Below are 23,882 nucleotides of genomic sequence, written 5' to 3'. Positions count from 1 at the left end.
CACAATTGGAATTTGAAGCAATATCCCAACAATCTCCACCTTAACTCAAATTCCATCAATTGTCTTCTTTCCTCTTGGGATAGCTCCCCCTTAATCAAGTAATATTCTTTTGCTCTTGGAATAGCTCCACCTTAATCAAAGCAATCCTTCTCTTCCATCATAATTCACATAAAGAGTCATCCACTAAATCAACCAAGCTCAAATACCACTGTTGGTCTTTTCTTTCACAACCAACTGATCTTGATAGAGTTAATCGAATAACTCCCAATACTTGTCTATCGAGAAGGTTCCATTCTTCATCATTCATAGTATCAAGTTTTTCCCCAAATGAGGCAGATGCAACTTCTTTCTATAAAGATAATCTTCAATCTACATCCTCCAATATCCAAAGTCTATTCCATCAAACTTTTTGATTCTTGAAGTCTTGCCTTCTTCTCCAACCTTGCATTTAATATTACTACGCTCACGTTAAGCCACATCAACAACCACATCATCATATTTTGTTTTCAATTTTTCATATATATATTTTTTAACATTTTCTCATTTAAGGTGAATTAAAAACTCCATTATTTAATAATTAAAATATCTTTTAACCATTATTTTTATTATTAATTTTTTGAAACTCTTCCTCCCTTTTACCTCTTCATCTCCTCACAACTTTCTACATTAATATCATTCTTTCTCTACCTTTTTATCTTCCTTTATTTTGACTCTTCTTATTCTCAACATCTTACTATAAACTTGACATTTTCTTTTTCATTCTATGCATAGTTTTCTTACACAAAAAAGGTCTCTCTCTCTCTCTCTCTCTCTCTCTCTCTCTCCTCTCTCTCTCTCTCTCTCTCTCTCTCTGTTTTTCATTTTTTGTTTGATTTTTTTATTTTTATTACATCAATTCTTTAGGTTGATGAATTTTTGTGTTAATTAAAATTCTAATTTGGGTTGATGCAATTTAGTTTTGTGTTTTAGGTTGTTATCTTTTATATTCTCTTTGATTAAATATTATCCTACTACATTATATAGAATGATCAACTTGGATTACTTGATGTTTATTGCAACATATTTTATTTTTACTATTTTTTCCTCTCATCTTATTTTATTTAACATTTAAATCCAGTCACATCCTCCACACTATTAAATTATGGAACACAAATCAAGAAAGTGGCTAGAAACAAACCTACCTTCCTTTACCATACATTGGGGGAATCAAAATATTTGTATGATAAAGGGTCATATAATTTGTAATTTAGATAGCACCCTTTGAATGTGTCTAGGCCCATAGATTGAGCAATTTGTAAACTTAAAAGGCTATTGAGAATGAACTTTTTGAATCAAGTCTAAAAAATATGAACTACTATATATCATTTAGATAAAAAAAATTATCATAGATACATTAATTTTATTTTATTTTTGCCACAAATTTAAATCATGCAAACTTAATAATTTTATATTATGTATTAGCCTCGTCTCTAATTCTTCTTCTTCTTCTCAAAAATATTATGTATCATCTTTAAAGGATGCCAACAATATTGATTTTTTGGGAAAAGTTACATAAATTTTTAAGAAAAAAATGTTTTATATTACAATATACTAAAATGTTTTTTAAATATTTAAATATTTCTATTTTTCATATCACTAACGTGTTTTACAACTACCACATGTGTCAACTTAAGTCTTAATATTCTTAAGTTGTTTCAGCAAAAAAAAAAAAAAAAGTCACAAGAGAGGAGTTTATGTAAAGTTTTGACAAAAATCTAAAACTGACCCTTTAACTTTTAGCTTTTGTCATTTCAGTCCTCTAAGTTTCAATTTTTTTTATTTCAGTCCTCTAAGTTTCAATTTTTGTCAATATAGTATTCTGTTAGGCCTTAGTTACTGGTGCCGTTAAGTTTGGCCCTTTTTTTAAATAATTTTTGTAATTAAAAGAAAATTAAAAAAAGCTGTTAAAAAAAAAAAAAAAAAATGAAAGGTCCCCTTCAATCTTCATCCTCAGCCTCCCGCTCTCTCTCTCTCTCTCTCTCTCTCTCTCTCTCTCTCTCTCTCTCTCTCTCTCTCTCTCTCCGTAGCATACCAAAAATACCCATGACCAAAGCCGAGTAAACTTTAACCCTGATAAAACTTAACCCGGCTCTAATTAAACCCACGGCAAAATAACATCCTCACTCCTCAGCCAAAAAGCCCTAAATAGATTCTGAAGCTTTTCGAATCTAGCCTTTCACATCAGCCACCACTGGCAGGGTTTCTCCGACCAAACTGTAGATGGTTTTGGGCTGGGTCTGGGTTAGGCAAAAAAACTGAGTTGGTTTTTTGTTTTTGGTCGGGTCTAGGTTTTGTTTTTAAGATGGGTCGGTTAGGATCATCTTCACAAGCTAAAGAAGGTGGGTAACTCAAATGGAGCTGTATTAGGTTACCTTCTGCGAGAACAGGTCGATAGGCTTGGTGGTGTTGTTCCAGATCGCGACCATTGATGGGATTGCGGCTCTCTTTGGTGTGGTGTTTGCTTTGGGGTTTATTTGTGCGTTATGGGTTGGATTGTTGAAATATTGAGATTTGGTGGTTGTCTACTTTAAAGCATAATGCATATATGATGGTGGATTTGAGAGAGAGAGAGAGAGACTGATCTTGAGAGAGAGATCAAGATAGATTTTTTCTGTTTTTCGGTTTTGATTTCAGGGGAAGGGGAACGACGTCGTTCCCTTTACATTTTTTTTTACATTTTTTTTTCTTTTAATTACGAAAATTATTTAAAAAATTTAAAAAAAAAAAAAAAAAAAAAAAAAAGAAGAAGAAAGTTCAAACTTAATAGGAGGAGTAACTGATACCTAATAGAATACTACATTGAAAAAAAATTGAAACTTAGAAGACTGAAATGATAAAACTCAAAGTTAGAGGACCGAAATGACAAAAACTAAAAGTTAGAGGGTCAGTTTTGGATTTTTGCCTAAAGTTTTTTGCAAAATCAAATATCTATTTTGTAAGGCCACCAAACTTGATAATTTGCAAATGATGGAACCACTCGCAACAATATTTGCATAGTTATATAGCTCTAGCTAAAGCAATTGTGTATACTTTTAGTCTTCAAAAAACACACATCTACCATTAGTTAAATGTTCATCTTGGGTAGTTTTAACTTTTCATTTAATTTTACCTTTACATATTCATCTATTTTATTTATTTTTATTTTTTAAAACTTTAACTTAGATAGTTATAAGTAAACAATGAAATAATGATTCATGAATAATCAAAAACAAAAAATTATCTATACATATTTATCTTGTGTCATTGTAACTTTACATATAATTTTGCATTTATATATTCATCTACTTTAATTTAGATGTTTATAACTTAATAATGAAATCTATGAACAAGGTAATTAAAATAATCATATTTCTACAATTCAAAAGGTCACAATTTATTTTTTCAAAAAAAGGCCTTTTACATTTCCTTGGAATTATTTTTAAAAAAAAAATTATAAAACCTTTGACATTCCACTAACCTAACCACTTCATACATTAAAAAATTTAAGGCTCATTATTACTTCTATTAATATATTATGGATATCTTAATTAATTGAGAACAAACTAGAGAAATGTCTTTCATATTTCCTTGAACATTCAGAAGGGGAAAAAAAAAAAAACCACTTTTGACATACCACTAACATAACTACATCTATAACTATTTAAGCCATCTATGATATCTATTTCTGATTGATAACCATAAAATTTACAACTAGGCAGGAACAAACAAAGTAATAAAGAATAAATGAATAAGCAAATAAGCAAATAAAAAAATGAAATCAAACGTCAATTAATAACCATTATTTGGAAAATAAAAGGGTGGTAGTAAGAAAATAAAATAGAGATGGCTATACAGAAGACATTGAAAACTTTATAATGCAATAAAATCCACCATTACATTCACTTAATTAAATCAATAATCAACAATTAAATATAATAATACAAAATTTAAACTTAAAACTAATCAAACTCTAACTAGGAAAATTTTACATATATTCACCATGACTTAAAAAAATTTAATGAATAGTTCTACCTCTTATTTAATGTCTACGTTATGCAAATCATCGACCAATATAAATATGATAATGGTAAAAAAAACATTATAGACAAGATTATGAAAACTATGATAAAACTTTTTTTTTTTTTAAACTCTTTATAAAGTCTAGGGACTAAAATAGTATTTCATCTAAAAAATTATCACATGCAATACGCAGGTATGTGACTACTTTACATAAAGGTACAACCTTAGGTTCCTAATATGATAGCTTAAGCAAATTACCAAAAACATAAATTATGTTGATGAAGATCCTTTTTTCAGTTAACCCATGGATCAATCAATTATGAAAAATGTTGACGTTATTTGAATATATCAAGAACTCAGTTGAATGATTTGGTCAATAGGTAAATTTTGCATATCCACATTAATTCCTCATAAAAAGTAAGTTATAATCAAACTCCTTATGTTTGAAACTTTGAACATTCACTAATTGTGACTTGATTGTAAATTTTGTTGCATTATGAGAATTACAATACAATGTCCTCAAACATGCTAATACAAATCATTTTAATAACTTCTATGATTGTTTTTACATTGTAATAATGAAAATTTCAGAGCAAAAAAAAAATGGAGAAAAAAAGAGAAAAAAATACAAGAATAGAAAAATTAGCAGGTCTCTTTATCGGAAAAATAGCATTTTCTTTCGTTAAAGGTTACTTAGTACACAACTGTAGAAAACCTTCAATGAGGAAGCTTGATGGATGCTACATCTAGCTAGACTAATCATTTTGATTGTGATTTATACATGAGTTCACATATATAATCTATAATGACATAACAATTAATTCCAAATATAATGTTTACAATGGCATGCATTTTTTTTTTTTTGCATTTTGAAAAATTTTTAAATAATGAACCATATATAGGCAAAAAAAAGTTTAGATTTTACCCTGTAATCTATTAGAGCAAACGAAAATCATAAGCATACAATGGATTGCACTTGTCCTTCTGTCATGAACAAGCCAATAATCCAACATCAAGGGGGCAACCAACACAAAAAACTGAACCAAAAATACCATAATCATTGTTTATTTTATAACACTATGTTTTATAGCAGCAACTAACAAAACTAAAGATTAAAAAAAAGACAATGACATACTGGTAATCAAGAGAAAATATAGTAATTAATTTCGATTCATTGACTTACAAAGTATTTGAACCCTTCACTTGACTCTGCACAATCAAAGTTACCATGGTTTTAAATTCTGGAACCCTTTTAATCCTTTTTGGGTTTGGCATATCATTAGAGCTTCCTTCTCCACTAGGTCTAGCCCCATCATAATCGTCACGGGTTCACTTTGCTATGTTACCTTCTCCTACCACTGCCGAATTGTCGAAATTATGATGGACAACACCCAAGTCCTCATAAGGAATGATGTTGATGTTTCTACTCTGAGCCATAGTTTGGTTTAGATCTTCTATGTCTTTCATGTATACCATACGGAACCCGCATATCTTCACCTCCGTGTGTTGATCAGGTTTAATTTTAATGCCAATCTGACTAAATTCATTTGCTTCACATTCCTTCAGTAGTTTTATGTCCTCCGACTCCGTGTAATATTGATTAAGTAAATAAAGTAGCCAAATATGATTTGATGAATTTAAATCTTGTCCAAGGTTTGGAGTAGCATTCAATTCATTTCCATTCACTATCAACTGACAAAATAGTGAACAGTAGCCTTCGATTTGGTGATGTGGAAGAGAACAAAATACAACGCAGACAGCAATCCCCATCCACTCATTAGTACACAAATGAGAAGAAGGTTCTTTTATATTCACTTCAGCCCCCATACTTTGATACCTAAACCGCTTCAGAATTACACTTCCAGGAATAACCATGTCATATCTCCAATTGTAATTAGGACGGTCAAATCTACTATGAAGAGAGAGTCCCTAAAACATACAAAGCAGGTTGTTTATAACACACACACACACATAGACCTGAAGTTGTTTTCTTATCACTGTAAAAAACATGTCAATGAAACCTTGATTGTCAGCTAGTTTACTACAATTTGAAAGAAAAAGCTCTGCCTCACATAAAGAATTAGGTCTCAGTAGATCTAGTACCGTTTCCAATGAGGTACAACCACCTCCCCAAACATTTACGACACTTAATGGAAGTTTTGGCAATGATCGAAGACTCATGCAATTCTTCAAATACATGCTTCTCAACATACATAGTCGACTGATGCTGTCAAGAAGGCAAACAAAACTATTTCCATGTAGATCTATTTCCTCTAAAGAGAATAAGCAACCAATATCATCTGGGATTGCCTTGAGATTGTAGTCACGTAGATTCAATTTGGTCAAAGAACACAAACCCGATAAAGAGGACAATCCCATGGGATTTGGACTTTTTGGCCTTGAATAAAAAGGGAGGAGATCATATCAAGATGTAGATTTACATTTATGGAAAGATAGCATAAGATTTTTTAAGAGACCATTGGAAGAAGGCACCTCTTTTATAGCAGTTCCACTCTCATCTAACTCCTCTACACTTTTAGCGTTCCCCAACATCTTAGGCAGTCCCTCAATTTTTGAGCATCCAAAAATATTCATTTCTTTAATCAACTTCAAATTAAAAACAGTGCTTTGTAGACACGTGAGACTTTTGCAATCTCTTATATTCAATAAAGCAAGGCTAGTCAAATGCCCAATTGACGTGGGTAGTTTAGTAATAGCAATTCCATCCAAGTAAGGCTTCAACACACGCCACATGTTTTCCCCAAATTCTGGAATTTTTTTGATTTTTGAGCATCCAGAAAGAATAAGAGTCTCAAGAGACTCCATTTCAAGCTTGGTTGGAAGACTTCTGAGGTTTCTACAGCCTTTTATACAAAGATGAATTAACTTTTTATGAACTCCAATAGATGGGTGCACCCCAGGTAAATTTAAACAATCTTCAAGAACCAATTTTCTCAAGAATTGGGACATTGTTAAAGTCAGGGGTTTCAATAAGTTTTTGAAACTTGATCAATTGGAGGGATTTCAATCTCTCAAAAGTCTATAAAAAGCCCCAAAAAGAAACATAAAGCAATTAGCATTTATAAAACCTTACTATTGAATGCAAATATAATTGTTTAAGGGTGGCAATATTACCTTTAGACGGAGACTTGATGGCAAAGATTTTGAAGGGTACCCACTCCAAATAAGAACTCTTAAGCTATCTAGTAGATGTTTGGGATCATGTAAAAGGTGAACGTTATCAATTATAAGCAATTTAAGATGACGCATCTTTGAAAAGGATTCAGGATTCCAATTTGCCTCTTTCAATTCAAGCAACTTTAAGGCCATGCCTTGAATTGCTTCTATTCCCTAATAATCATGAGCTAAATGGATTACTTAATTGCAAAATGTATGATTGCCAATGCTACTATAAGTTGAACTAGTTTGAATAATATGATAGAATATATGCAAAAACTTTCTAAATAACCTCTTACCATATTGTTATTTAGTACATCATTGACATCCTCAAATGACCATAGTATGCTACACTTTCCAGGATATTGGCGGCATTCTTCACAAACTATTTCTTGGCACATTTCTTGTAGTAAATCATGCATACACACTTTCGAGTCATTCATTTTTATGAGAGATTTATCAACAAGAACCCTTAATCCAACATCAAGGTAAAGGCCAAGATAATCTAGTGTTTTTACTACACAATCTTTTTCCTCATGATTAAAAAAACATGCAATATATAGTAATATTTTTGGCTCTGTTTCTTGTAGTCCATCATAACCTATTCTAAGCTTTTGATGAATCGCACTTTCAGGAAATTCTTTAAGCCTATTTAATGCACTTTTCCATATATCGACGCCTCTATTGGACAAAAAGGAACCCAAAATTTCAATAGCTAAAGGAAGTCTTTTGGCATAATGCCAACATCTTTGGACAACTCTAGAAAATCTTTGGGAGGATGATCTGTTTTAAAAGATTTCAAACTCAAAAGATGAAGAGCTTCACCATCATCCAATCCCTCAACATCATATATGTCATCTGCTAATTGTAGTAAATGCTTATCCCTTATTGTTATGATTATTCTACTACCTGAACCAAACCAAATATGATTCCCAGCTAAGTTGTCTAATTGCTCTAATTGATTTACATCATCAAGAATGAGAAAAATTCTTTTATGACGTAACCTATTCTTGATTGTGAAAACTCCTTCATCAACATCATGTATATTCATACTTTCATTCAAAAGTTTAAGAATAAGTAGTTGTTGGAGTGGAACAAACCACTTTTTTCAACATTGGAGAGAAAACAACAACTTTCAAACTTCTCAGAAACCATGTGAAAAACAACTCTAGCAAGAGTTGTTTTACCAAGTCCACCCATCCCCAAAACCTATAATGCGAACATCATTTGACCCTATAGACAAAAGTGACACCAATTTCTCTCCTCGAGAAATTATTCCAACTTTGCCTTCATTACATTCAGAGAATGCATAACTCAATTTATGCCATATGTCTTCCACAATGTTTTGGATGATTTTTGACTCAAGCCTGCAATGGAGAGAGAATGTTATGTGGTGAGTTTAAACCACCAATAAATAAGCCACACAAAAGAAAATAAGTAGAAATCTAGTGTTCTATTCTTTCAATTGAAAAAATTAAAAATTAAAAAAAAACTAAATTAATTGGCTAAAGGAAACTTGAAAGAATCATGAGATGTATGTAGGTTTGCTTAAGCCTCCAAACAAGATTAAAGATAAGAAGAGTAGAATATTTAAAAGAAAGAAATATTTGAAATTGGATTACCTATTCACTAAATGCCACCCTTTAAGATTGGCCACTTCTGTCAAAGCAGTTTTCCACATTTCAACCTTCTCCATATTTTCCTTAAATCTTTCTTCATGTGCAACAAAAGCTTTTTCAAAAGTTTTTAATTGTTTTCGTACATCAAATGGATCCACATCATAAAAAACTGGCAAAACTATTATTCCCTTCTCTTTCATGTAGTCAACAATCTTTCCAAGTTCATTCAAGCATCATGTAGAAGATGCATAGTTTTTTGAGAGAATAACTAATGCAATCCTCGAATCTTCTATTGCTTTAAAGAGCTCCGATGAAATAGACTTTCTCGTCTCAAGTTTTTCCTCATCTCTAAAGGTGATAATGCCCTCCTTTTTCAAAATATCATATAAATGATCCGTAAAAGTATTGCAAGTTTCCTCACCTCTAAAACTAAGAAAAACATCGTATTTCCAACTTGGTGTTGAGAAAGAAAATGATGAGGAGGAAGCCATTTGAATATATTTGCCAAATCTTGAACTACAATAAAGATTATAAAAGAAAAAATAAAAAATCAAGTTTTCAATTAAAAATTCAACCCTTTCTCTATAAGTAACTTCCTCATTTTAATTTATACCAAACAAAAAAAAAAAAGTATTGTTTCTTACTATGAAGCAACGCTCCAAGGATACTTTTACCCTTACTACGACTGACTTCTTAATTACATTTACTCTTGACTTCGCTTTTTTTGGTTTCTTTAAGCGTGGTACATGGATGAACCTAACTAGTGATATAGCCTATAAGCATGCGATTTACTCCTCCGTTAAGAAAAGATAAGAGAAGAAAGAGTAAGTTCCCGGTAACCTTTTTTCTTTCTTTCTTTTTTTTTTTTTTTTTTTTTGAGAATCGAAGTTCCTGGTAACTAATTAGTGCTATGTGCTATATTTACTCTTTTTACTTTTACTACAACGACGACACGAACATTTTCAATAATAAATATTGTCAAAATTAGGCTTTGAAATGAAAATGAAGATATTCTTTCTAAAAGGCTATTGCCTTTCTACATTGAAAGGAAAATTATTGCAAAATCAATCATAGAATATTTCATTATATAAAAAGAACATCAAATTCAATTTAGAAAGAAAATAAGTTGTATTTTTTTTTATAATTAAAATCTTGTTAATATTGATTGTATATTAATTCTATTTTTCATAGTTTATTTAGTCTTCATTTTAGCCTTTTTTTTTTTTTTTTTTGGGCTTATGCCTTGGCCCCCATAAACTAGATTTCTGGTTTCATCCGTAGTATTAAACGAAAATTTAATTAATATATTTGACGATCACTATAAGAGGAGAAATTCAGATATAAAACAATAAGAAAACACACACACAAAACCCAATAAACAAATTTTATGTTCCTCCCCTTTCCCTCTACTTTCTCATCATTCAAATTAAATATATAAAGAAAAACAGAGAATTCTGAATTCAGACAAAGAAAACATTTGCATAAGAGAAGAGAGAGAACCTTGAGGGTGTGAATCACGTTGTCAAGATTGATGAAATGAAGAGGCTCAAACGATTGGTCACCAAAATAAATAAATAAATTGTGTGCGCTCAGTTTGAGAAAAGAGAAAATAATAGAAATCACAGACGCTCAATTGTGACACAAAGTCTGTGTATGATATAGAGAATGAATAGGTCTCGTACCACATAAAGTAGCACAACAAATGACACAACTCGCGTTGGTGGAGAGGTGTACCCCAGATAGACTCACCACCACCCCTCCACCAACCACAACTTGCCTGCCGCATAAGACTTATTCTATAGGGAAGCTGGGAAAAGTAATGGTGACTAACTTTAAATGAAGTGTGGACCAGGTTCTGTTCATGTTAGAGTTTAGGAAAGTTCTAGGTAGTTTCCTCATTGTCTCTTTAGTCCACCAATGAATTTTCTCTTCTATATTTGAGAAATGATCAAATACTCATAATATATTTTATGGGAAAAAAAAATATTTTCTCTCTTCATGTTTTGGTTTTGGGTAATTCACAATCTTCCTTTATCTTTGAAATCAATCAATTTTTTGTCCTATATTGAAAAATGAACAAATATTCTCAATATGTTACTTTAGTAGTTAAATTAATAGTATTTTTTTCATTTGTGGAATATTCTATTTTGCTAAGTCTAAAATATCCCAGTTAATAGCAAAATACCGAAATGCCCCCCCTAACCCAACCGTGTAAAATAAAACTAGGTAATCGTGATTCTTAACCCAACCCGATTAAATTTAGCAGAGGTAAATTAAACCTCTGCCAAATAAAAACAATTACACTACCTATAGTAAACAGTAAACTAAACCTACACTACCTACAGTATCCATCGTTCAATTTGACTCGATAACCATATGACCAGTAAGCTATCAACAACATCACCTATAGCTACCACCATGAGTGTAGGAGTGCACGTTGCTTGCTATCTACCACATCTTTGCATCTCCAAGGAAAAAATGAATTAATAACAACAAAGCTTTAGTCCCAAATTTTCAAGGTTGGCTATGGATCCTTGATAGTGGATTTGGGGCATTTTGGCCATTTTGATTTTTTTTTTTTTTTCTAATTTAAAATTAAAAAAAAAAAAAGACAAATACAAAGTAAAAAAAACAAAAAAACAATAAACAAGACCAACCACCTAAAGTTTTGGCCATTTTTGCTAGAACCAACTGGTATGCAATAATCTGTTTTTTAGATTACCCAGCCTAGACTCTTGTTGTAGTAACCTCTAGCATGCATTGAGATACCAATTTGCAATCTGCATTTTGCTTGTTAGTTGAGAGAATTCTTAATTTTTTTTAAAAATAGATTTGATTTATATCATAGATTGTTAATGTTTTTGTCAAAGGATGATTTGGGAATAATGTGTGCTCTATATAGATTTCCACGTTTTAGTAGTGCAACTTTATAGTATGAGATGTTCAACTTTTGGAAGTGCCTCATCAAGCAATCATTAACAATTGCAAAGTACATAAAAAGACTCAAACTTTCGGGTTTGCCAAACAACCCTTTATGGATACAACTTATGATTAGCCTTTATTACATTTCACTCTATGCAAAAGACAGATTTTCTATTAACCCATGCGAGGGAAGGAATTCCTGCAAACTTTGTCACCATCGTATAGCATACTTATTGCCCCTCTGTTTCCAAAGACAAAATGGATGACATTACAGAACTTGGTGCAGCTCAATGTCTTTTTGGATCATGAACAAGCAAATTGCAGATTGGTATCTCAATGCAGAATAATCCCCAAACACCACCAGCAAATGAAAATTATAAATAAATGTGTTTTTCGTTTAGCAAGTGTTAATACAAACACTAATAAATCCATGCCAATGCTCATAAGTCATACGTAATCAGTGCTGATTCACAATTCAGGCTGGAATGGCTGGTTGTTGTTGAGTAATGCAATGTATGTTTCCACCCCCCAAAACAATCTCTCTCGCACCTTCAATTCGTACCACCTGAGACACCAAATATGAAAAGGTTTGTTCAGTAACAACATTCAACGAAAATAAACATCAATTCAATTTAAAAGGTTATACATATATTATTATATCACTACTAGGATATTAGAAACGGAGATGATGAAGAGTACAATGTAATATTCAACAAAATGGATGAAAGGGATAAACTGTGAGCTCTCTCAAACATTTAAAAGGAGATCCAAGACACCAACCACAATTTAGCTGGGATTAAGGCCTAGTTGAGTTGTACCACTTCTACGATTTCAGTTAAGGAAAACCACAAGCATTTTACTTCTATTAATATTTCCTTTTGAACAGTGATTGCTAATCTATGAATGCTCCACTATTATTTTGTAGTACAACTGCATTGTAAGAGACATATTGTGCTTGAATATGCCCCCAAAACTATAACGACACCACCCTTTCCGAACAGCCAGTGCAAGGACCCATTTTTTAAATTGATCATTGCAAGTAATCTCTACTAGCATCAGAAACAATACTGCACGTATTAATATGATATTCATAGTCATTCTACAGGAGACGGTCACATGCTTGTCAAGTTTTTCATATCTTATATATTCCTAAATATCAACACCATCATAATCAGTACCAAGCCTCATACTTTTGTCCTTGAGAGTGGGTACATGACCACTAAACATTTAGGCTATAGAAAGCATTGGTGTATAGTTTATATATTTAAGGCTTACAATATAGGGATTTGTCTTTGAATCAGATTAATGTCCTCACATGATTATAGGTTATAAACATCAGAGAATAAGTCATTACACCTAACTCCTAAGTGGCAAAAAGTTTAAACAAATTCAAATGTCAGACTAACATACTTAATTTTAGAGAATTTCATCCTGAAGGTATTATATCCTGTTAATCTTAAAAGTTGAAAAACATCTCCAGTTCCTTATAAAATCTTCTTGTTTCCATAAATTTTCACGTTATGTAACGTGTGTAGCTATTGCTACAGGATAAACTATGAGAGGCTGCATCCCCATTAAGATTGATAGGTCTCACTCATTTTCACTCATGTCCTTAATCTATTAAATAGCCTAAATTGTTACAGAAATTCCCAGATATGTATAAAAATGGGTGTTGCCTGATCAAACATGATGGGGTATGCCTTATTATAGTTTACCCCTATAACTATTTTCACTATTATTATTCAAAAATCTCATAAAAGTAAAATAAAACGAGTTAGAATCTAAATCAATTTTTGAAAAACATCATCTACAAGATAAGAGTTTTATTTAACACGTCAATGAGTCAATTAGAATATATTTAACAATATATCTGCACAACCTGCTATCACACCCCTCTATGAATTTATGAATATGGATTGTATATGTAAATTGAACTGCTTACTTCATGATCTGGAAAGGCTAGAGATACAACATGAAAAGCTTCATCATCCCACTTTTGGTCCCCAAATTGTGGTAAGATGATTGCTCCATTGGCAGTGTAGAAGTTCACGTATGAAGCAGCAAGTCTTGTACCCGGAAGTCTTGGTTTAGCCTCACCATCCTGTTACAGGAACATTCATGATCAGAGAGAACGGGGAACTACAAGATATTGAACTCTCAAGCATTCTTTAAGGGGGCTTAATTAAAAGAACTACAGTGACAGTAGGACAAAAAAAGATATATGCATCAATCCTCCAGACCAGAAGCCGCAGTGGACCATCTTCCAGTAACTTACTTCTCTTGAATAATGCATATGTGAGAGTGGAGTAAAACAACATTTATTCATTGTCCAGTTGTCACTTAAACCTGGGATTGGTATTTAGCTAAATTCAGGGCAGTGAGGCTAAAAGGAAAAGTCCGTGACATATTTTACTACAGTTTTGTGCCAATGAAAAGTGGTCCTTGGAATGCAATTTGAAAATTCCTGTTACTGGTGCGTGGACAAGTAAAAAGTGTGTATGTTGTTGATAAAAATGCCACACTTCTAAAAGATAACTGGCCATTGTTACAGACAAACAATGCCACACAACAGCACCCAAGCAGCATGGACTAATTTCTTTCTTTGAATTTTGTTTTCAATCACAACAAAGTGACAAACAAAGAAGATCCTCGACAATCTAGGCTAGAAAAGGAACTTTTTTTTATAGGTAATACAAATCACTTGCCCATAAGGAATTGAACCTGTGAACCAGCTTCAATCATTAGTTGTGGGGGCAGGAGATGCCATTAGGTCAAAGACCATTGCAAAGAAAAAGGGAAGAATCTTCTAATATATGTACCACTTTCCTTATCCAATATGTATATCACTTTGCTTCCTTTTAAAACAATTGGAAGGAAAGTAATAGGCATATTGCTTTAAATACAATATCTATTCTGTCATAGCTAAGAAGCTGATTCAAATCATCAGCCTTTTTGCCTTCTTCTTAAGAACACTGCATTCAGTTCATTTAATGACATGTAATTCAAATGACACCTCCTTCCCCAGAAAAGTATTATGAAGGGTGAGGCTGTGGGTTCACTAGGTGCATATGTAACTCAATAATTAAATAATTCTTTTTTTTTTTACTTCAATTTTTAGCCTTTTCAAACTTCCTTAACAAAGAAAAGAGACATTGTTTTTTAAACATTTTTAGCTTTTACTTTTTTTATAAATACAATATCTTATCTGAGATAGCTAAGAAACTGATTCAAATCATCAGCTTTTTCACCTTCTTCTTAAGAACACAGCATTCAGTTCATTTAGTGAGCTCTAAATCAAATGACACCTCCTTCCCTAGAAAAGTATTGCAAAGGGTGAGGTTGTGGGTTCACTAGTTGCATATGTAACTCAACAATTAAGAAAATAATTATAAAAAAATTTTACTTCAATTTTTTGTCTTTTCAAACTATTTTACCTAAAAGCTTCCACAACAAAGAAAAGAGACAACTTCTTTTAAACATTTTTAGTAAGTATTTTTTATAAATGTAATCTTATATATTAACAATGGTGGATCTTCTTAACTAGTAAAGAATTCTACAGGCGAACAACAAGAAAGATGAGCAAAAGTGAGTTCAATTCATGCAAATATAAGAATGAACCTCAACCATTTAAGTATCAAATAAAAGAACCATGGGAATGCCATTTTCAGATTTTAAGTTACCCATCCCCCCCCCCTCCCCCCCCCAAAAAAAAGAGGGAAGATTCTGGGCCTGTTAAATATTTACCTGAACTACTCCAGCAGCCTCTTCGTCTGTCATATAAAGTGGCCCTGGTACATGAAGTTTAATTACTTGTAATTTCCTACCAATGGCATCAGTAGTATTGGAAAGTACAGAAAAAGCTTTTACAGATCTTTCATACTGAGGATCCTTCTCATCATTGGTCCAGGACAACAGAACCACACCAGGCTTTACAAAACAGCACATGTTGTCGATATGACCATTAGTATCGTCATCACCTGTTTAACATTATGTAAATTACATTTCAAGAAACATAGAAAAGGTGACCAAATCCTATCTGTGTTTGAATATTTGCTGCAGGTGCAAACATATTTCTAGAAAGGTGGGCTTGAATGAGAAAATTAACAAAGGAATTTGCTGGATAGAAAAAAACCTTTTCAAGAATTCTCAAACTAGAAAACTATGTTTTTTTGGATAAGAGGGTGGAGTTTTAAATCCATGGAGAGATATGGGGGGCCGAAATCCTCTTTCTGATTCCACCAGCATACATGTTTTAAATGGTACCCCTCCACGTAAGTAAGTAGCTAGGCACACCTTACTAACCTCATCACTATCACCACTACCATCTCATCATCACTATTGAAACAAATACATAGGAGGGTACACCATATCCTCCCAAGAGGTTAAATATAGAGCTTAAGAGAGCAATAAAATCCAAAAAGTGAATGACAATGGATGCTGCGTAAAGCATGCACCCAATATTGCAGAAGACACACAATCTTGTACACATGATAATAAGATAAAAGGCCATGTAGAGGGGCTTGGACATTTTTTCCATTCTCATTCGCCAGTTTAAGCTAGTGATGATGGGAATATGAAATACTTGGTAGCTAGCTTTCTTGGGATTGCTCGCTAGCTGACAATGATGAGCAGCAAGGGAGGGTCAGATAGTAGTGCTTTTCAGATTCAAATAGGTGCCCCTTTGGCTGTTCATCTTATTCCCTTACTGATTGCTTCTAGAGGCAGATTATAAAAAATAAAAACTCTTTCATGACACTCGCCCATCCTAAAAAGCCTTGTTCAAGGCTCCTTTCCTACAAAGCTTTGGCAAGTAGTCTCCTACCAAAAAATTCTCAAGCAAGCCCTCACACCCCTAATAGGTTAAAACCTTCAAACAAAGAACAAGCATTAAGAGCCTTTTTTTGTGAAAGATCTTTAGTTTGATTGGAGGAATTGGTTGGGAAAAAATTCGTCAAACATTTAGAATTTCATTCCATTTTGTTTGATGTGGATTCTTTGGTGGGAACAGTACAGGAGAACGCTTGAGGATATGGAGAGGACAAGAGACCAGTTTCTAGCTCATTTTGTTGGGACTTTGTTTGATTGGTCTAGAGCTTGGGGACTAACGAACAGAGATTCTGTTCCTATGTTTATTGAGTCCCTATCTCATTGTATATAATTTTTTTGTATTTGTTTGTAATTCTTTGGGCTACTTTATGCCATTTTGCATGAAGTAGCCTTTTTTTAATAAAATTTTCTTACTCATCAAAAAAAAGAGAGAACGTGCATCAAGAGCAAAGAAGTTCATCAATACAAAAAGAACTTTAAGCTATAAAATTAAGTCACATAATATTGCATACCATATAATCCAAGAGGCAACCAGATAACCTTCCTGACTCCAAGATATGCCTTAAGTTCATTCTCTATTTGCTCCTTATTCAATTGCGGGTTGCGGTTTTTATTCAAAAGGCATTCCTCTGTAGTAAGGCAAGTCCCTGAAAGACGAAAAAAAATGCAGAATTAATACAAAATGAGACCATTTAATCAGCAGAGAGAAGAAGTATTCAGTAAGTTGATGAAAATTTTTGTAAGAGGGGAAGGGAAAATAGCACTGGATCAGAAATTTTACTACATGAAGTGCACAGTCAGTCATTCCTTGATACCTAAATCAATGATACAGTATTTGCTAACCTTTCTGGAGAAAAGAGTTTGAGAAAGAACAAGTGTCGAAAATAAAATCAACATGCAAGCTCTTGAACAATATTAATATAATGAAAAATTATCCCAATGAATTTAAATTTTAAATCTTCTATTCTACAACTTGGGTTGTAAGTACATTCTCCTTTTTGAGTCATTTTTCATTGGTAATTACTGACCACCCAATGGGTTTAAAATCACGACATCACCCTTCAACTTACTATTACAAAGGGAGGAGATGCAATTTAGCTAGAGGTGATTGACTCATTTTAGAATAATCTCTGGCTTAAAATTAGCAAGAGTTGTTTGCTTTAACCCAGCAAATTATACATATGTGGGACCATAAATGCATGTAACAAACTGAAATCAAGTGCATCTTTCACCCATGCTTCAAATGCGATCCCTTAATTTCCAAAGAATATGTAACTCCTTTTATATTGCATGCTCATTCTAAAATCAGATAACTTCATATTTTAGGAGTTTCACACTTAACAATAGGTTCTTTCAAAATTGAATATGTTGAAAGAATTAGAGGAAGAAGGGGTGCCAAGCAATGAATGGTAAAATCAAAAAGTTGGAAGACAAAAAAATTCTCTAGTTTGGTAAATTACTTTATATTTTTTTTATATAGGTAAAGTACACAGGCCAAAACTAATATGGGTTAAAAAATGGAAGAAAAAAGTTCTGAAAGACTGACTAGTTCAGAAGTCTGGTCGCCCTCCCTGAACCAACTTGAACCTGAACTACAATTCAGATTCTTACAATAATTACAAATGGATAAGGATGCAGCATCTCAAAAATTAAAGACAGATTCAGGTGAGAATGCTTCTAAAGCAAACTAATTTCTTGAAAACAATTATCAAGTAAAAGAAAGTAATCTCTGCAGTTACAGATTTCTTTAAATGAATAGGTGGCAGTGCTGTAAGTTCCTAAATGGAGTAAAAAAAAACTTCAATCATGTCATAAGCTTTAGACATTAATTTTGCTTCTTTTTTGTGAATAAGTTACACGTAACTAGCTAATTACCAAAAATGAGTCCAGTATCTAACCTTCTAAACCTAAGTAGGTCATCTTGAAGTTGCAATAGCGATCAGCATAATCAGTAACTCTATTAATTAAGTCAGAATTATATCACTTTTAATTGATAAAGCTCTAATGAAATCCATATAGCATAAAAGAAACCAAGTCCCTCGGTTACAGATTTTCTTTTTGGTTGGGGAAGCATTTATCACACAGTTGGGAGTTTAGCTCCGTTGTGTTTGATATGGTATATTTGGATGGAGCGTAATCATCGAACTTTTGAGGACTTGGACAAATCTGATGACCAGTTGCTTGCTTCATTTAGCAGTTCTCTTTTTGACTGGTCTAGGGTTTGGGGACTCCCATTTAGTGATTCTCTCCCTTTGTTCCTTAGTTCTCTTCTTCTTTGTAATTAATTTCATTCTTTGTTTTGTTTTTCTCTTTGCTTTTGTAACCTCAGCTTGCTTTGTCTTTTTGCATAAAGCAGCTTTTTGAATATATATCTTTCTTAATTATCAAAAAATTAAAAATAAATAAATAAATAAATAAAATCTTTGGGTTGGAATACCCCAAAGGGCCACACGGCCCACACCATTTTAGTGCACTGGTACATTTGTATTAGGCGACATTTCCAAAAACATTTCTAAGAGTTTAATACCCTCATCCTTATTATATAAAATAAAATATGCATGTATATATAATCCATATGGCAATGTCCTCTTAAGTAAAACAGTACAATAATGCAACTTGCCAACTACTTGGTCAACATGGACAATAAGGCATCAATTTATTAGCATTTCAAAGACATTTGTTTTATAATTATCTCAAAAGTAGCACAAGAAGTACTCTAAAAAAATACAAAGTAATCAGTACATAAATTGTTACCTTCTCCATCAACATGGATGCTTCCGCCTTCAAGAATAAGAGACTGTGGAAACCTAGGAAGCCTCTCAGTCACCAAAATCTAACAGAAAATGATAAGAATATTAGTAACTATATATAGAAAGTGTCCTGGGAAAACTACAGGAAGACATCACATAAATTTTTTTTTTTTTTTTAAGAAGGCTATGATCTATTGAGCTACAGTAACCTTCCTAGCGACAAGGAGGTCAAGACTCCAATCTTGGTAGCAACCATCATCAACACCTAGAAGTTTTAAGAGTAACTTTAGTTAGAGAAGGCACCAGCACACAAGATCAAAGACATCATAAAAAATTAACTAATACAGCTAGAGTCACTAACTTGGGGGTCGTTTTTGATACATGTCATAATTAGCATTTGATGTCCATTTTTATAAATAAAAAAGACAAAAAAAAAAAAAAAAAAAGTGCAGGAGATAATTTCCTTTTAAGATTACCAAAGAACCACTCATGAACAAGCTTATCATTTGCTCAAATTTGATTCCTGATTAAGTTCCTCAAATTACGGATGTAGATCAGCCATTTTCCTTTTTTACCTTTTCACAGAAGAGGATCATCAAATTACTCCAGTGTTGCATACAGTATGTTAACAAACCATTACCCATTCTATGAACTTAACAGAATTAAATTTCTGAGATTCATACCCATAAAGCATGATAAGTCTAGCAAAATGTTGAACCCTTTGTCTTTTTCTTTTTTTTTTTAAAATTAAGATATGAAAGCAAACACTATATCTATGATAGATATGAGATTTGACCATTCTAAAACTTACCTCCCCAACTGTTAAATTTCCAGTCAATGCCGGCGACCTTATGGTCTGAGGCACCAGAACTTGATGCACTCTTCCTTACAACAAACTATTATAATAAAAACACAAAACATCATTTCCAGGGTCAAATTAAATATCAAAATGATGATAATACTACTCCACATGTCAAAATGAGTAAAAGAGGAAAGCTCACAGTAGGTCCAGTATCACGAAACCATGCGTCATTTATACTCATCTCAATCACCCTTATATTTTCCGGTAGCTGACTTCGTGCATTGGCCACTGAGCATGTAATAATGTCACATTCCAAACTTGGTTTAGAACATTATCAAAACAAACTATGAGGCTAAATCTTCATCTCTTATAAATTTGACCAACCTGAGCAGCACTTGCGCAGACAGTTACTGGCTCAAACCTTGAGATAGCAGATGCTACCTTGGCATATACACGTTGGGCATGCACCGCATTGTCTCTCCAGTTATCTGGGCGTTCCTGTTACTCGAAATGAAGCTTGACCGTCATAACAGATTACGCATGATAGATAGAATGCCATGGTACAATTTATGATTTTTCACATAGAATCAGGAGATATAAAGCTTAGATAGATACATATAGTTTAGTGCTCAGAGAGGTTTAAGGATGATTAACAGTGAGACTAGCCAGGAATACATGCAATGTAACCAAACATCACATGTAACACAGCTGCAATATCCAACAATGATTACTAAAATGGAAATTATTAGGGATATATGAGTATTGAGAGTAGGATAGCTTTTGAAATAAAAATTCCAAATGAGAAGAGGAGAAGAGGGGGGGGGGGGGGGGAAGTAATTCAGCGCTTTGAGATTTATATATCACTCTGCAATTTTGAGAAAGTAAAACTTATCAATGAGAAGTCACAAAGAAAAGCTTTAAGGCCCCATTTCCCAGATTTGTGGGTTTTAGCATAGTGCTATTAGTATTACAAGTATACCACTTCATAAGTTGCTGGATTTTGGAGGTCAGAAAATCTTTCGGCTAATGGTCTTTGGACCATATAGCATCTTGTCTTCTAAAAAATAAGGGGTGAAGGGTGAGGTCACTGGTTCAATCCCATAGCATATGAGTTGTCATCTTGTATTTACATATCAAAAAGAGAATTGTATTTCTGTAGTGCATAGTTCAATAATTACAACTGGAAGTGCTGTTCAATCTGTTGGAAACACATGGGCAGATTTGTGATATCTTTGTTTATGGAAGGTATCAAATTCATTTAAATTAATTTGAAAAGTATTCTAATCCGCTTGGCAAAGCCAACAAGCTCCAAATTTTAGTTTCTTTATGAAACCAAAAAAAAAAAAGGGGCTTTTTTTTATTTTTTGTGATGGTACAAAAGCATATGGTTACTTAATCTCATCAACTGTAGATGTAGTCTCTTAATGTCACCAAATGTACACAAAGCCTACAGTTTCCCAGAAACGTCAATTGTTCAAAATACCACATTGCAAGCACATAATATGACTCATAGGGTGCATGTGTAACTTACAAATAAAAACGATAACACATTCCAGGCACATAAGATTTGTTATTGGTAAGTTACAGACACCCCGTGGATATTGAACCCACAACCTTACGCTCCACTCCTTAAAGGACAAGGAAGTACCATTTGAGCCAGAATTCATTGGCACATTACAAGCACATAATCTAACAAAATGATTTTTAATCTTCAATTCATAAATATTTATAGAACACATACCTCCACACAATCCAAGTAGAAAACCAATTCGATAATTAACAATATACAAAAGAAAAATGATCGAACACAAGAATGGCATTCCAATAAAATCTCAATTCCAAAACACACTATCACTACACATCCAAAATTGTCACAAACGTTATTGAGGCACCACTAATACATCTGCTTTACCATTAAGATGGATTATGTATCTGGCAAAGAACAGTTTTTTTTTTTTTTTTAAAGAAAAAGAAAGTAAATTTTCATGACCCATCAACCTGAATAACATAATAATGTCATGTAAACTTGGAAAAATGAATAAAGATGTACTTACGGGCCAACCCATCCAACACTGTGAATGGGGTTCCCACTCAGCAGGCATGTAGAATCCATGCCTAGCAGGAGGTCCTTCTAAATCCATCTAATAGTGTGTGAATTGGCTAAACTGAAAAGGTAAACAGGATTGGATAGAGAGTGAAATGTGTGTGTGACTGACAGTGTGAGAATTGGCTTTACATTGAAAAAGAGTAGGCAAGAAATGAAGTGGTTGAACGGAGTGAAAGTTGGGAACTTTGAAGTCTGAACCCTGACTTTATGCTACTTTGGCAAATTTATAAAGCCTGTTTGTTTTTCATCTCAAACTCACTTTTTTATATTTTAAACAATGTTACAGACATTTTAACACAATTCTTCACTCTCACATATTTTAAAAAATTACAAATAATATTACTTAAACTACTCAACCAAACATACTAAGAGCATTCACATCAGCATGTGTATTTTACACATCTATTTTTACACTAAAAACCTATTTTTTCTATTTTACACATCCACTTTTACAAAACACCCACATCAATTCATTTATTTTACAAGATTTTATAATAAAATATTCATTCTTTCCAATTTTTTTTATTATTTCTCTCAACTTCCTATACATACACGTTCTCTCACTTTCTCTACCCATTTTTCTGATCTGGTGCTATCTGTCTCTACTCATCTCTCTCTTTATCTCCATCTCTCCACAGCTTCACTGAAGCTTCTCAAACAACAAGACCCAGCAAGCACTGATCGGACACCCAGCAAGCACCGATCAGCTTCACTCCTCAAGCATCGATCGGTCAAATCTCCAGCAAGCACCGATCGGTCATCTCTCTCTTTATCTCCATCTCTATACCGGTCAGACAAGCACCGATTGGACAGCTTCATTTCTCAAACAAAACCCAACTCTATTCCCGATCTCCAACAAAACCCAATCTCCAACAAGCACCGATCTGATCTCCGAGCAAGCACCGGTTAGATCTCCGAGCACCGATCTCCAGCAAGCACCGATCTCCAGCAAGACCCACTCCCTCTCGGTCAAGCACCGATCAAGCAACTGTAGCGTGGGTTTGTCTGTGTTCTTTGTGTGTGGGTTTGTCTGTGTTCTTTGTGTGTGGCTGTGTTTGTGTTTGTGTGCATCTGATGAGGAGAAGAAGATGAGGAGGTGAGGTAGTTGTGCACGGAGAGAAGAGAGAGAAAAATTGGTGCGAATTTATATTAATAAAATAATAAATACATGAGCTACAATAACCATGTATATATACACGGTTACTGTAGCTCATGGATAAATATAGATGATTATACCAGACTTTGGAAGCACTGATGTGGAGCAATTTTGAGACAAAAATGTGTAAAAATGGTAGTTTTTTCTATTATACATGAGTTTCCATCCACTGATGTGAATGCTCTGACGGGAGTGGTGAGTTCCAATACGTGACTCTATGCTTCTATATTGGAAAGCATACATGTGTCTTGCTAGTTTATATATATATATATTTGGTGCATATGCTAGTTTTATATCATGTTTTGGTTCTATTCTTTTGTTTCTGACATTCTACCTTGGGTTTCTCTCAAAAAAAAGAAAAAAAGAAAAAGAAAAAAGACATACTATCTTGTTTTCTAATCATGTTTTGGTTCTATTTGTTTGTTTATGACATTCTACCTCTGTCAAATATATATATATATATATATATACAAGTGTGTGTGTA

The 23,882-nt window shown here is 33.1% G+C and overlaps 2 protein-coding genes and 1 long non-coding RNA gene across 4 annotated transcripts; all 3 read right to left on the bottom strand.

Moving 5' to 3' along the window:
• Positions 1-5,367: 5,367 nt before the first annotated feature.
• Positions 5,368-7,658, bottom strand: LOC111997949 (disease resistance protein RPV1-like). The gene is made up of 5 exons (XM_065763394.1): positions 7,515-7,658; positions 7,174-7,389; positions 6,985-7,078; positions 6,532-6,902; positions 5,368-5,967 (listed from the first exon to the last, which is right to left on the bottom strand). The coding sequence occupies exons 1-5, from the start codon at positions 7,656-7,658 to the stop codon at positions 5,368-5,370; spliced, it is 1,425 nt and encodes a 474-aa protein (XP_065619466.1).
• Positions 7,659-8,229: 571 nt separating this feature from the next.
• LOC136063266 (uncharacterized) lies at positions 8,230-10,606 on the bottom strand. 2 transcript variants are annotated; one of them, XR_010624960.1, is made up of 2 exons: positions 10,335-10,606; positions 8,230-8,582 (listed from the first exon to the last, which is right to left on the bottom strand). It is a non-coding gene; the product is annotated as an uncharacterized LOC136063266 (long non-coding RNA). The 2 variants fall into 2 exon arrangements; XR_010624961.1 differs by lacking the exon at positions 10,335-10,606 and adding an exon at positions 8,838-9,338.
• A 1,176-nt stretch (positions 10,607-11,782) lies between these two features.
• On the bottom strand, positions 11,783-22,445 carry LOC111997947 (agmatine deiminase). Its single transcript, XM_065763392.1, has 10 exons — positions 22,190-22,445; positions 20,516-20,633; positions 20,335-20,423; positions 20,145-20,229; positions 19,543-19,598; positions 19,338-19,416; positions 17,096-17,230; positions 15,501-15,733; positions 13,699-13,857; positions 11,783-12,321 (listed from the first exon to the last, which is right to left on the bottom strand). The coding sequence occupies exons 1-10, from the start codon at positions 22,274-22,276 to the stop codon at positions 12,232-12,234; spliced, it is 1,131 nt and encodes a 376-aa protein (XP_065619464.1). The 5' UTR covers positions 22,277-22,445; the 3' UTR covers positions 11,783-12,231.
• Positions 22,446-23,882: the final 1,437 nt, after the last annotated feature.

Source organism: Quercus suber, unplaced genomic scaffold (assembly GCF_002906115.3).
Source record: "Quercus suber isolate HL8 unplaced genomic scaffold, Cork oak 2.0 scaffold_505, whole genome shotgun sequence".
Classification (NCBI taxonomy): domain Eukaryota; kingdom Viridiplantae; phylum Streptophyta; class Magnoliopsida; order Fagales; family Fagaceae; genus Quercus; species Quercus suber.
Note: the sequence above shows the minus strand (reverse complement) of the source record. Positions and strands in the feature narration are given on the sequence as shown.